The sequence below is a fragment of the Echiichthys vipera genome (genome assembly GCF_963691815.1).
Source record: "Echiichthys vipera genome assembly, chromosome: 15".
NCBI classification, from domain to species: domain Eukaryota; kingdom Metazoa; phylum Chordata; class Actinopteri; order Perciformes; family Trachinidae; genus Echiichthys; species Echiichthys vipera.
The window spans coordinates 3990395-4005053 of NC_139840.1; the positions used below are offsets into that span (position 1 = coordinate 3990395).

At 42.7% G+C, this 14659-nt stretch overlaps 1 protein-coding gene across 1 annotated transcript in view; it reads right to left on the bottom strand.

Annotated features, from left to right (window-relative positions):
* Positions 1–14659, bottom strand: part of vipr2 (vasoactive intestinal peptide receptor 2) — a gene marked incomplete at both ends in the record, with an annotated part of 59195 nt that extends 44536 nt beyond the window's left edge. The window contains one exon of the mRNA XM_083928857.1: positions 14609–14659. Within this exon, the coding sequence (XP_083784983.1) occupies positions 14609–14659 (51 nt within the window). The remainder of the gene's footprint in view (positions 1–14608) is intronic.

The window sequence follows — 14659 nt, forward strand, 5'->3', positions numbered from 1 at the left end:
GGCAGTAGCTCAGTCCATAGGTGACTTGGCTGGGAACCGGAAGGTGTGGACTGGTGGCTGGAGAGGTGCCAGTTCATCTCCTGGGCAATGCCGAGGTGCTGTTGATCAAGGCACCGAACCTCCAACTGCTCGGGGCGCCCGTCACTGGCAGCCCCCTCGCTCTAACATCTCTCCATTAGTTGCATGTATATATGTCCTGTCTGCGCAAATGTGTGTATTTCAGTGTGTAAAATGAAAAAATAGAGTGAAAATTGAATTTCCCCATTGTGGGACAAATAAAGGACTTCTTCTTCTTCAAATGAATCATAAACGAAATGGTTAACATGTTGTTTATCGAGGAAATTAATCATGTTCTTCACTCTGAATAAAAACCCGAGGGGGTTTAGGGTTTGTGTAAATGTGTGTAAATGTGCCATCAACAAATAGGCAATTGTATTTGTGTGACATTTCCCCTAAGCAAAGAATTCTGATAAAAGACTTTTCACAGTTCTTATCAAGGCTACTGTGTGTGCGTGTGTGTGTGTGTGTGTGCGTGTGTGTGGGCAGCAAAGCCTATTAGAAGACAAAGCTTGTATCAGATTACACAGATGCTGGGAACTGTGGTTTCCTGACTTCTTTTATGACGATAATCACACTGCAGGGGTGACTTGGAGCAACACAAATCTCCACTTCTTCAAACAAGCTCTGTAGTTCATTTTCATTCACTGTTATGGTCTGACATGGTAACTTCATTTAGCACCGTACTGAAAGAAAAGTCTCTATCTGAGAAATCGTCTTTTCTTACTGAGCGGTTTAGACCGGGCCTGTTCAAGCTTCAGTGCCTTGCTCAAAGGCTCTCTGCAGGGACTGTGGCAGCAGAGGGAGGGTAACACTGCTGCTCATTCGTCTCTCCAGCTGATCCTTTGGTAACAAGCTTGCTACTTTGACCTTTGTGCCACATTCCCCCCAGATCTAAGTCGTGTAGATAAAATGACAGTAAAGTTCCACACGTGACATGTTGACCTAAGAGTCAGCCACCAGGCACGGCTCCACCCCGGTTCTATCATCTGCTTCAGGGTTTCAGGGTCACTCAGTGAATGCAGCGCTCGTGGTGCATCGGGGCAGAACACACTCACTCATCTCGCCTTTGCTGTTAAAACACAGGGTAGCAACCAATGTGGTGTTTGAAAGCTGAATTAGGATTAATCGTTTATTGCTAAGTAGGTTTTCATTTGCTATTTGCAACATGCTATTTATAGGCTAAAGTCCCCATGTTTATTCAGCTTCAGGTTTGTTTTTACTTTGGTTTGTACTCATTTATTAACAGCAGAGTTCTGTAAATGTGGGTTCGTTCAGTCCTGCTGCTTGGTAGAATGGGACTCATGTCGTGTCTCTGCCTGTCAGAGATTTGGTTTCTTTTTCTTTTTTTAACTGAGTGTCTGACACTTTCTTGCTGTATTCCTTAAAAAAAGGAAGAAGTGGTATAAACATTACAAATAACAAAAAAATTGAAAAAGAGAAAGTTATGTTGAGTATGTAAACTCTTCACCACGTGTTGTATTCATTATTGTAAACTTGGTCTGAAGCTCAATGCTGATGCTGTCCTTTAATAGTTTTCTAATCAGCAATAAATATAACAATTTCTAAGCAATTGCATGCTTAAAATAACACACTGGTTAAAGCCCTGGCAATTTCAGGACAACTCGATCGACTTCCGGGTTAATCATGCACACTTCCGGGTTAGGCCCCGCCCACCCTGAGTACGGATACGGATAATTCATGTAGTAAACGGATACGGATACAGATAATGCTCTACTCACTCATCCCTAGTAGTAATGATACATACTACTGTTTATTCACACATAAAATGTATATGGTGCTAAAATATTGATGATAAGCGTTTTCCATTCATTCATTCATCTTCAAGCGCTTGTCCCTATTGGGGTCGCGGGGGGGCTGAAGCCGATCCCAGCTGATATTGGGCGTGAGGCGGGGTCCACCCTGGACAGGACAGATAAGCGTTTTTTCCTTTCAATTCCCTGGTTGCAATGCCCGGGAAATGAAAGAATTACATGATGAAGAGTTATGTATGGAAGTATGATGCTAGAGAGTGTAGCATTCAAGCGCCAGGAGCCCCAGCTCGAGCGAGCTGCTGCGGCTGTGGGAATGGCCCCCCAACACCTACTTCAGGTCTCACTCTTCCTGGATGGATGGATTTTTGGATCACAGGAAGTGGAGTTTCGGGCACTTAGGCGACTGAGATGTTTTTAGCTTCTGTTACTGGGTCAGCTGGCGTGAGCTGGTGGAAACTTTGGATGTGATTGACCTGATTCTTTCCAAACAGATCATCAGCCAATGGGAATAGTGATACTCCATATTCAAGATGAGGGAGTGGATTGATGGCATTGCTCTCAAAAGGAATGAATAGCTCAACGTTACTTTACTGAATGTTCTCAAGACAGGGTTGCGCGCTGTAGGTTCTGGTGCAGAATACGAAAGAAGAATGTCAGTAGTGGGTTAAGCAGGTGTTCATGAGAAATGCAGGAAGTGTTATTAATTCATTATTTGTAACTGCTTACCCTAGTTGGGGTCTATTGGGGCTGGAGCCGATCCCACTTAACATTGGGCAAGAGGTTTGGTACACCCTTGACTGGACACCACATTATCACAGGGCTGACACTTGGGTTACGTTCACACTGCAGTTCCAAGTGACCTGAATCAGGTTATTTGGCTCATATGTGACCTATATGTGATTTGCTTTTGACAGTGTGAACAGCACAAGTCGTAATATATCTGACATTTTCAAATCTGAATCAGGCCACTTTGAAATGTGCTACTGAATCGGATACGTATTGGATTTTTTTGAATGCGACCGCAATCTGAACAGCCAGGTGGCATTTAATCCGACTTTGACGTCTTTCTGACCCGCGCTGCAAATGAATGACAAATAAACAGCCAAAACCAACATCGAGGACAGTAGTGAAGCAGGTGGCCAGTGGAGGGAAGGTTTAGTACACACTGTTTTTAAAGCATTAAGTCATAAAGTCCAACAATACCCGTTGCCGTTTCAATGTTCGCTTCCATAAACACCATTGTTGCCGGATGTCATCAATGATCAACATCACTTCAGGAGCGTGAGCGGTGATGTGAACAGCCAAAGAAAAAATCAGATTTGAGCAATGAATCGGAATTGTGCATTAAGACCTGCAGTGTTAACGTAGCTTTAGAGACAGGCAACCATTCATGCTCACAACTACAACTACTGGCAAACCTCACCTAACACCTGCATGTCTTTGGACTGTGGGAGGAAGCCAGAGAAAACCCACGTTGACACAGGAAGAACATGAAAACTCAGCACAGAAAGGTCCCAGCTGGCCAGAGCGTATAACCTGTTTGAAAAAATGACTGAGCCATATTTTAGAGAACTGAAACTAAATGTATGTGCATTGATTTGACATTATCAGTGAGAATGATCGGGCTCGGGGCTTACTGTAGTGACTCAGACTAACACATTGTTGGTTTAGGTCTTTTTATGGGATTTGTCGACAAAAAGATAAGAGTAAAACCAGAATGGGTTTTGGGTCAATAAGCAGCATCAATCCCATTTATGTCTCTTCAGCTGATGCTTTTATCCAGTGTGATTTATAGTGGAATAAACCTACATTCACTACAGAGCATAAGAACTAGAAGACACAGACACCAAAGTGAGCTTCATTAACTGTGATGGATGCGAGCGATTTGTCTCAATGGGTTACTGTTCATGCTCACAGCACAAAAGCAACTATTGGTAAGAAAGGGCACATGAGGAATCACAATGCTTAATCGAAATGGATTATGCATTGCTGTTTTTCCAGCCTTAATACAAAAAGCTTTCCAAAATATGCTCTCTTTGAAAGCGATTGTAACTAGTCTCTTAAAAGTCTATTAAAGATATGGAGTACAGGCAACTTTAGATGCTTTTTGACCAAATGGGAACAGTCTGGATCTTTTAGATACTCAGTGGTGAAAAAAACAACTTTGTTTTCTCCCTCTTAAAGGTTCTTATGTGAGTACAGTACATTAAAATTTATATATTTATAAGTGTATTAGTTTGCCAGAGATGATACCCTTTGATCAGAAAAAAAGAAGGCTTAAATTTATCCTCTGCCTGGCCACATGTCAAAAAGCACCCACAGATATCTCAATAAATAAAGTTATATCAATCTAAAACCATTAGTGTCACGTAATGAAGACATAATGGAAATGTGAACACTACCAGTCGGTGGTCATAATCAGGAAAGCAATCTAAATTTCACAATACATTATTATTTAATGTATTTTGGCGATAGAAAGGCCTTAATGTATACCTTTCAAAGGTCTTTTTATGACATGTACAGGCTTGGCTGAGTATATTAGATGCATGGATGTACACTGAATTATTGTTGGCCCAAAAGGCCTGGCGTCCCGCTGGGAAAGTGGCAGGTCTGCCAGCTGGCCAGCCCAGCCCTGAGTAAAGGTTGAAGTTAAAAAACCTTATTTAAGTTGCATGAATGCTTTGACTGTGTATTGCCGCACAGCCTAGCAGTGTTAATCGATACATTTCCATATGAGAGAGAAGGCAGCGGCGTCTCTTTGTCCCCCTGCTGTGATCCCTGTGTGAGTTTCAGGTGACTCTTCCAATTAGTTTCCTTGAAAAATACCAATAAGCACCACAACTATCTCCCTTCACCATTAATTAGGTGCAGCCCCTGGCTTCAGCCTCAACACACACCTCATTTGTGTGTTGTTTTACACAAAAGCGTCAATCAATGTAAATGAAACCATCAATGCAACGGGTGTATTTAACCGCCTCGCGTGCTTTGATTGTTCAAACTCTGTTCCTACTGTTGCTTCAGTCCATATCAATTACTGTGCACCCTATTCTACAAAGTGTGATATGTTGTGGCAAAGAAAAGATGTATGACTGCCATTTGAACATTACTTGTGTTTGGGCAGGCAATCGCTTTGCATATCTGAAAGCCCATGAAGCTTTAAATGAGATGTTACGGTGATAACACTTCAAAGTGTTTTAAACGGTATGTCTATTTAGAGAAATGTAGGCTTGAAGCAGTATTTCAGCCCCGCTTTAGCGTAAGAAAGTGTGTGTAGGTTCAACCCCTTTTGCACAGAAGCCTCTATGTCTCTGAAAGGTAAAGTTAAGTTTCAAGGGTAGAATTCACTGAATAAGCAACTAATAGGATGACTTACTGCCCGACTGCAGTGTGAGCACATAATAGTGTGGGTGTGGTGTAGGTTTTTTTTGTGGATGCTGGAGCGTCTTGTCGATCCCTCTGGAGGTGGAAATACCTGCTCTCATCTCTATCAGCCCTGCCAGTTCTCTACGTAGGCGCTCTTTAGGATTTAACACCACAGGAGATGCATACAACAGATCCTGTGGTTTGGACAAAAGGCTAAACTCAACCCAATGACATGAAGAGCTAGAAAACCTTCAGGGATTTAGCTATTCACTCAGTCTCTTTTAGGTCTCTTTCACCTGTAGTTCAGCTGGTCTGCACCGTGGAGAAAGTGATTCAGTGTTGCCTTTTAGCTCTGTTCTAGCCTGTTCCATATTCACACGGGCTTATAACAAAGAAGAGCGGCAAACATGAAGTCAAATGGACTGGTACCTCGTTCACTGGACCGTACTGGTGATGTGATCCCTCACTTCAAGACTTCAAGACACATCAAGTTGTGTTGTGTGAACAGTACAAAGATCTGACGACTTGGAAAGTCAAAGTAGTGTGATCTTAGATCCAGGATCTAAACCAGGAAGGCAGTCTGACAGGCAAACGTGTCCAAGGGGGCTAGGCAAAGAATAGTGAGTCCATGGATCAGGCAGAAGGTCAGGCAGGCAGGTTCAGGTTCCAGGTAACAGGGTGACAGGGTAACAGGGCATTAAAGGCTCAAAAGAGCAAGAAACAGAAAATAAACTGCACCGTTCATGACACTACCATTCCTCTCAGTTAATATTTCCCAGATAAAATGACCGCCAGGCTATACATCTAAAAATGAGCCAGTCTTTTGAACGATTCACAAGATCCGACTCGCTTCAAAGAGCCCAAAGTCCCATCTCTAATTAAAATAATAAGTCTGACTTGAAATTGAAACATGCACAAGCACTGACTTGTGAAGATCATGTTTTATGGTCCGTCGGTCATGACAGAGGGAGAGTGTAGATTAGGTGCGGATCTATTTTTCTTTTTATACCGTCCTGACATTTCCCCAGGTTATACATTATGGTATCTGTGTAGTTAAAAAAAGAGCAGAAAAAAAGCCAAAGCTGAGCTGCTGGTGATAGAAGTCATCGTTGCGTGTACGTTGTGTGATGTTGTCTACTCTACAATGCTGTGTCTCTACAATGCATTTAATCTACTTAAGAAGTTGAAATCCGATAGAAGCGCCCATCTTTCATTGATTCTTGCTGTAGATGCTGCAGCGCTGCAATGTCTGTAGTACATGAAATGGGAGCGAAGGAGGTTTAAGGTCAAAGGCGGCAAACCGCAACTGTCTTAGGGCAAATAGGGGGCAAATTTTTATCCTTTTGCTCCTTTTTTATCCTTTTTTTTTTTACTGTTTTACTGTTTTAATCTCTGTGTTTTAGCCTTCATGCTTGTATTTATTTTTATGGCCTCATGTCTTATGCTCTTATGGCTTTATTTTCGAGTTCATGTTTTTAGCCTCTGTGCTTTTATGTTTTAGTCCCTCGTGTTTTTAGCCTCTATATTTTAACCCTTTACTGTTTTAGGCAACAGTTTTTAATCTCCAGTGTTTCCTCAGGGGGCCTGCTAGTTTGGGAGTTGTCTCTGGTCTGGCCGCGCGGGGGTTGCTGTCCCGTAGACAGTTCCGGCACGGGCGACTAGAGGGCTCTGCACCTTGGTGCGGAGGCTCCTGTCTGCCCGGGTTGGGGTGGTCTCTGTGGCGGTGCTCCCTGTGACCTTGGACTGGGATCTCTCCCAGTGTGGTTGGCCCCCCAAAGGCAGCTTCCCCTAGCCTCCTCTGTTCCTCAGGTCTCGCTGCCTGGCCATGTCTCTGTAGTGACAGCTAGTGTTTGTGTAGGTGTGTGAATGAACGTATACATATGTGTGTGTGTCTCTGTGCATGACTGTGGGAGGGTTGGGTTCTTATAACTTTCTTCTCCTGATTTGATTTGATGTTTCTCTTTTTCTTTACATCTCTGTGAGGCACTTTGCGATACTTTTCTGTATGAAAAGCGCCGTATCAATAAAGGTTGATTTGATTTGATTTGAAATAGTGCATACAGCTTCATCCATGTTGGCTAGCTCACCGTTATCATCAGGGCTGCGCCCAAAATAATCCAACGGGGCAGCTGGATTTTTCTTCTTCACTACTTAGTCCACTCAAAGTCGTCACGTTTTGAAGGCTCCTGCCTGTTCCACCAGTAGAGTACAGACTGACCTCCCCGCACCACAAGAGACTACATCAGAGTCACACTGAGTCCCTATTTTTGGAAAGCATTTGATTTAATCTGTCGTCCATCTTCTCATTGTAAAGTGCTTTTAGCTGGGAGTCGAAGTGAATCTGAATCAGTTTATCAGCTAGTTTGGATAATGACGTTCGCATATCCTGTGGATGAGTGGTGGTGACGGATCCAATTAAAAAGCATCAAATCCAACCTGTTCCGAAAACTTTAATGACAGGCAAAAGTTTCGAAAACTTTGGACAAAAAGTACAAACTTGGTGTGCAAAGGCCTTAAAGGAGAAAACAAGAATGAGTATAGTACTACTTGCTTTATGTCAGCACATCTGATGTACAGTATAATAATCAGGTATAGCAGTCATATCAAAGCCAAAGCTCACAGTATGATACAGGTCGGCCAACTGAAGCAGGGTACACTCGAAGTTTCCAATATTGCATGGCCGCCCTGCGATGGTGATGGCCTGAATATCATGCATGATATCTTATCTTTATTCAAGGGAATTAGTGATGAATCACCCTCATGCATGAATCATGCTGTACATCAAAAGCCTAATTTCACAACTGATCCGTGATGGAGAAACAGAAACATAGAAATGCACGGCAACATGCACAAATTGTCAATATTTTAACCCCTAATTATTTTTTTCCCAAATTACGTTTTCATGGGAGCACATGTCTTATTAAGGGGAAGCAGGCTTCCCCTGGCTCCCCTGTAGTTCACACTGGTGTTTTAAACTTTCCCTTTGATCAGTTCAATTTGTGTTGCTTATTTATACTGAAAGAAAAAATCCTTTTGGGTCAAGGAATGTGTGTAAATGAATAATGTTGCAGTGTATTACCTCTGATGAAAGTGACGAGTAAATGAAGGGATAAATGGATGTTGTGTGCACGTTAAGCTAAATGTAAGACAGATGAAAGGAATTACACCGGTGGCACACTGCTGAGACTGTTTCTGTTCCTTATTTCATTAATTGGCATTAAGAGATTATCCTAAAGTGGTAACCTGTGAGATTCTTTTGGTCTCTTTTTTAAAAATCTCAAATCTCTCACTTCAATGGGCTTTGATACATACATTCTGGATATAGTATGGGTGCATTAGAGATATGGCACTATTTAAAATTGTTGTTGTCCCCCTGGCAAAACTGGGACTCGATAGGTGTCACATTTTCATGGTTTGAAAGAGTCATAAATTAGCGTGTGTGCTGTTGGAGGTGACTCATCACTAGTCTTAAGGGCTGTAAACACCATTATTAATCGAGCTTTGGATTCGGTACCAATCACTAGTGCATATTCAAATATTTGGTGAAAGACTGCTGCAATGCGTGTACTCAAAAACCACATACCTACCCAAAGAACAAATATCTGAATAGTTGAATATTCGTAAGTCTGTATTACTGCCCGAGGGGCTGACTCTGCAACACTTTTTATACTTTTTTTAATCACACAATTCTCAAGGATCACTCAAGATACTACATGTTTATACTGATTTATTTCAGCTTTGCTTCCAAGAATTCTTTTACCCGCCACTTTGGCTTTAACCCCCTGAGGTCGACGCCCGCGCCGGCGCGTCCTAGTGATGTTTTTTCACTGTTTGCATCAATAACTTAGCAATTATACAGCATACAAACATGATCTATATATTGCCGGAGACGGCGGAGTCTCCTCTTTCGCATTCTGTTTACTGAAAGCTCATAAGTCACTCACACGGCCAATTACAAGACGGGAAAGAGCATTTGTGACTGGCATCCTTTGCTTCACAGTGTGTGGTTGGTGGACTGTGGTGTCATTTTCTGTAAATGTAACCAATAGACAATCAGAAAATCACTTAAGACAGACCCACTACCATCAGCAAGTTGAGGCCGCGAGGAGGATTACGGTGCTTCTGGGCCAGAGGTTTGATTCCTCCGACAGAGAGGAACAATCTGAAGATGAGGAAGTGTTTTTACTTCACAAAAACGATGCCTAATTGGGACCAGATTGGCCAAAGTGTGCTTCTGTGCACAATGCGTAAAGCGGTCTGTGACATGAACTTTGTGTCGTTTTACTTTTGTAAATGTACCATGTTGCATCATCACAAATTATTGAGCATTATTCCTACATCTTTCATTGCCGTGAGTGAATCTCTACAGTGATTCAAAGCACATAAAGAAGAAAAGAAAAGGGTTTCTTCTCTTCTCCCCACATGTTAGCAGATGTGTGGTAGCACTGTTATCTGCAGCTGATTCCAGGCTTCAGGCACCATTTCTTCTGCCAAATAATATCAGACGATATCCTCACAGTTGAACCTGAGTCAGAATGTTGGCAGTGCGAAAGTTTTCAACGTGAGCCCTCCTCTGCTTCTACTTTGTACTCCTTTCTTCTAACTGAGCGTGTTTAAAATCTACTGTGCTCAGCTGCATCTCCTGCAGCCCGTGTTCAGACAGATGAGTTTTATACACCACAGTGGCTGGGAGCCTGCTCACACCTGAGTCCCTGCTGTCCACTGGTGCACTGAGGCTGGAGAAAACACGCAGATTGGAACATAATCACAGACAGTACAGATGCTACTAGCCTCTTCAACTCTTGGTGTGGGTCCAAGATTTTATTATCTGCGTTTTGCACAAACACTTGTGGGATCTAACTTGTGGAGGGTCACGATTCTTTTTCGATTCTTTGGCTAAATGACTTGGATTCTCCCATGGTATTAAGTGCACAACCCATCTTCATACTTAAATGACAGACTAAGTGGTTTGCCAGTGACTCCTAAAACAACATGACCATTCTATTTATGTTGTGAAACAGTCAATTTCGTAACCATAAGCATTGGAGAAGCTACGATATCTATAGTGTACTGATTTCTGCATTCTTGCCCTGTGAAAAACAGTCTTGCGTCACATTGTTTGTGTTGTGAAATCTCCTCTCCAGTCACGTAACGTATGTGTGTGTGTGTGTTTGTGGGGGGGGGGGGGTTGTTTTGTGCCACTCACATGAAGCTTTTGAGAAAAAGAGCTAAAAATATGGAGGAAAAAAGGTAACTGACACGCCAATGGGGATGGGAATTGCAAAGATTTTATTGATACCAATGCTTGTATCGATTGTGCTCATCATTCTCATTCTTTATCAATTCTTGATGCATTTTCTGTGTGGAAATAAAGCCGGACTACACAAGTTTTCAGCATCAACCCAACTTTATCATCAGAGTCTGAACATAGTACTATATTTAGTAAGGTTTTCTAGTTCTTCAAGAATGAAAAACTGCTTGGCCTGCCTGCATGACGCTGATGTCATTATAATGCCGTGTTCTGGACCGTTTCTTCTTCTCTGACTCCTTCTCGTTGCATGTTTCCAGCAGCATTGAAACATGAGTTTGACATCATCGCTTTGCAATGCACAACTGTCAGAAAAACATGCTGGCAACCAGACAGGGCTCAGGTCTTTGTCTCAGCACTTTTCTGTCAAGCACCGGAGCCACTAGCGGCTGCAATATGCCAAAGTGAGGCCGGTTAAAGTATGGAGGTAGTTCATGATCTCCACTCTCAGTTCATCTCCCCCTCCTTCTCATCAGCTGCCTGCCATTCCCTCCTCATCAGCTCAACCCACTCACCTGTTCACCACAGCTGCATCTGATCACTCATCAGTCCAGTATACAGTACTTGTACGATGCACTCATTGCCAGATTGTTTTATGTCATCTGTACCAGTCTCTCCAGCAGTTTTCGGACTGATTCCCCGGTCTCGACCCTGAACTGTCTGCTCTGTCTCTATTCCGGTGATTGACCCAGCCTTCTGCCTCTGACAACGGATACTGCCTGCTCCCCGCCTGTCTTCCAGATCTGCACCAGATCCATTCCTGCGATCTCCTCTGTGTCGGTTCGCTGCTTCAGTCACCAGAATCCCCGGCTGCATCCACCGGTGCAGTGTGCAGTCGATAAGCTGTTTGTGTGTTGGCCTTTACCACACACCCCTGCCTGTTGTACTTTCTCCTGAGGGCTCCCACGGTGTGTCCTCCTCAGGCACGTCGTGTCATCCCATGAAGCAATTTAATTCCACTGTGCTATCCTTGAACTGTCCCTAATTAATTAAAGTGTTAAATAAAAGTAATTACCGACTGACTGCCTGTCTACGTGTGCTGCATTATGGTCCTCTCCCGACACATTACATTATTTTGTTGATGGTGTTTGACCTGGTCAGATCCATTCCTGTTTTGCTTGACCCTGTTGACTCGTTTTCAAAGCTCTATGAATATTATGTGAACTGGTCAAATTGGCAGCCGCTGACCTCTAATTGCCCAAAGTCCTTTTGCCAAGTAGGAACATTTCAGTGGCCTCGAGAGGGCATGAGGTACCTCGGCATTCTCTTTCCCCGTCAACTGAGTAAAATTGCAAAGAAAAACTTTGACCCCATTGTTGAGAAATATCTCATCTGATGTAGATAGGTGGTCCTCGTCTTGTTGACCTTCTCCCAAAGCGAACGTATTGATGATGAACTGCATACCTTTCTCCTCCTGCCGATTCACATTCAAGAAAGGTTTTCAGACACTTTGATAGGAATATGTAACAAGTTCTTGTGGTATGAGAAACTTCCCCAGATGCTCCTGAAAAGGCTGAAAACTACCAGCTGATAGGGGCGGTCTAGGGCTGACTTAGTTGCAGTTGTATCATTATTCCTTTAGTACAGCGGGTAGAGAGGGTTCCCCCGTGGTAGGAGATGGAGCAGGCGATCGGATTTTGACCTCCGCAGATCTAAATTCTGGCAATAGTTACAACACCTATTAGCACCTCTTTGGCTCACCCAAAAATATACCTCAAAATTCAGTTCCTATTGTGTATAGAACTGACAACAAGGCGTCATTTTACTATTTAAAGATCTTCAATGAGAACAATACAGTACCCAACGCTTTAAAGAAATCCTTGAGGAGGGACATGGCCCTTTTACTAGAATAGAATGACTTTACTAACAGCACTTTTAGACCGCAGACTGCAGATTTGGTCGGATGAAAATATTCAAAAACAGTCGACAAGACGCACAAAAACTCTGAGGTCTATGGAAAGATTTGTAAACAAAGCGACCCATCGCGATGACGTCATCAATACGTGTGACGTGTTACGGCGTGATGACGTATGGGCAGCAAGAAGCATTTGCACGAGGCCCAGGTAGTGTGAGTACAAACGGGCCTGGGGCGCGGGGGGAGAGGGAGGGGGGGACAAGTACCCTAAAGCCCGGGGCGCGGTGCGGAAGGACAGTGTGAGTGCGCCCTTAACTTCCAATGGAAAGTTTCCGTAAAGTTTCCAGATATTTACGGGACATTTTCCGCCCCTTTGCAGCCCTAATCAGTACCAACCATCCTTCTGAAGTACCCTTAAAGAAGAGACACACCTAATCCCTTCCAGAGTAGATGGGAAAGAGAAAAGGAGGGATTGGAGAAGAATCTGCTTTTACGTGGAAAGGGTTTTGTGTACTTTATGGTGGCAGTGTTCATCGGTTAGGTGATTAAACCCTCACATTTGTTTTGGGTGTCGGAACATTTTGACAGCCCCGTCTGCTTTTAGTCACAGGAGGCTTATGTGAAGAGCGCGTGTTTATCCTGTGAGGTGGGTCAACACTGGAAAAGGGCAGCGGATAACAGCTGGAGGACGGTTCGACAAGAACAACCAGCCGTGCAGGGAAAATTTCCACAAATTGTCATTCCATTGATGAAATGAGAAATACTTTTCAACTGAATGTGTTTCCTTAAAGAACAAAATGTCATGATTTGTTAATCTGCCGGTTGTTTTCTCAGTTAATAAATTTATGTATAAGTTGTCAGAAAATTCTGTTTTTCAGATCCTTTGGGGGGTATTTGCAGACATTCAGTTTATGATGACATAAGAAGGAAAAAACAGTAAAACGAGGCTGGAATCAGGGTTTTTTTAAGCTCTTAAATGACCTTAAAAACAACTAACCGACTATCAAAACAGTTGCTTTGAAATATCTTTAATTCATTTCATTTGTTAATCGATTACTTTTTATAGCTTCAGTAGGATTTTGGTACAAATAGCCACACCTCAAGTGGTAACATATAATAACCTCCACACATTACACTTCAGCTGATTAGAGCTGAAACAATTAGTCCATGATTGTTGAATTAATGACAGAAAATGAGTTCAATCACTTCAGCGGATCATTTAAGCCAACATGCCCAAGTATTCACTGGTTGCCCCGTCTCCAATGTGAATTTCTGATGGTTTTGTACGACAGTGAACTGGAAAGCTTTGGTTTATTGCTGCAGCTAATTATTATTTTAATTAGTGATGTATCCCTTTATCTATAAAATACCAGACAGTGGTAAAAGAATAATAATAATAATCCAAACTAAAAGATAATGTACTCAGGTGTCTTGACTCCAGATCTCAAACCTAATGATGATACTGATTCATTCATTTGATTACAAAACTGAGAAAAAAACAACAAATATTTTGAATTTTGAAATGCTGATTATTCGATTGTTGATCAGAAAAACTGCAATGCCATTTTTCACCATTTCTTGACATGTTATAGATCCATTAAGGCAGGGGTGTCAAAGTGATCCAGTAAAGGGGACTGAAAAGCTGCAGCCACACGGCCCTTTACTGGATCAGTTTGACACCCCTGCATTAAGGGGTTCTTTAAGAAGATCAGGATGCTCGGATGAATTAATGATGAAGACAATTAGTTGCGGCACTATAATTAATCATCACAGTCACAGGGCTCAGTGTCACTGCTCTCCAGACTCTTATATACCTCAGGAATATTTACACTGCAGGAAACACATGAACATAAAGTTTAGCATCTCCACACAAACCCATATAATTACAACATTATAGAGCTGGTTAATGTGGCCCTGGAAAGGGAAGTTTGGGGTCCCCTGCTAAAGCTGCTGCCCCCGAGACCCGACCCCGGATAAGCGGATGTAGATGAGATGAGATGATGGGATATTCAGACATTAATAATAACAAGCAGACTCTATAATGCCATTCCCTATTGAAATGGGTCTTCACTAATCCGTAGCCTATCTAACTCAAGTGTCCCCGTATCGTCTTCACGGTGGGGTGTAAATAAGATTGTGCGCTTTATATGTGAATGCGAGAAAACACCGTTAATATTCAGCATTACTTGTTTCTTCTGTTGAGCATTTCACTCCCAAACACCGCTGCAGATGGAGCAGAAGGGGACTCACCGTGAGCGGACACGTCCAGAGACACAAGGTGAGCAACAGCAAACTTTTCAT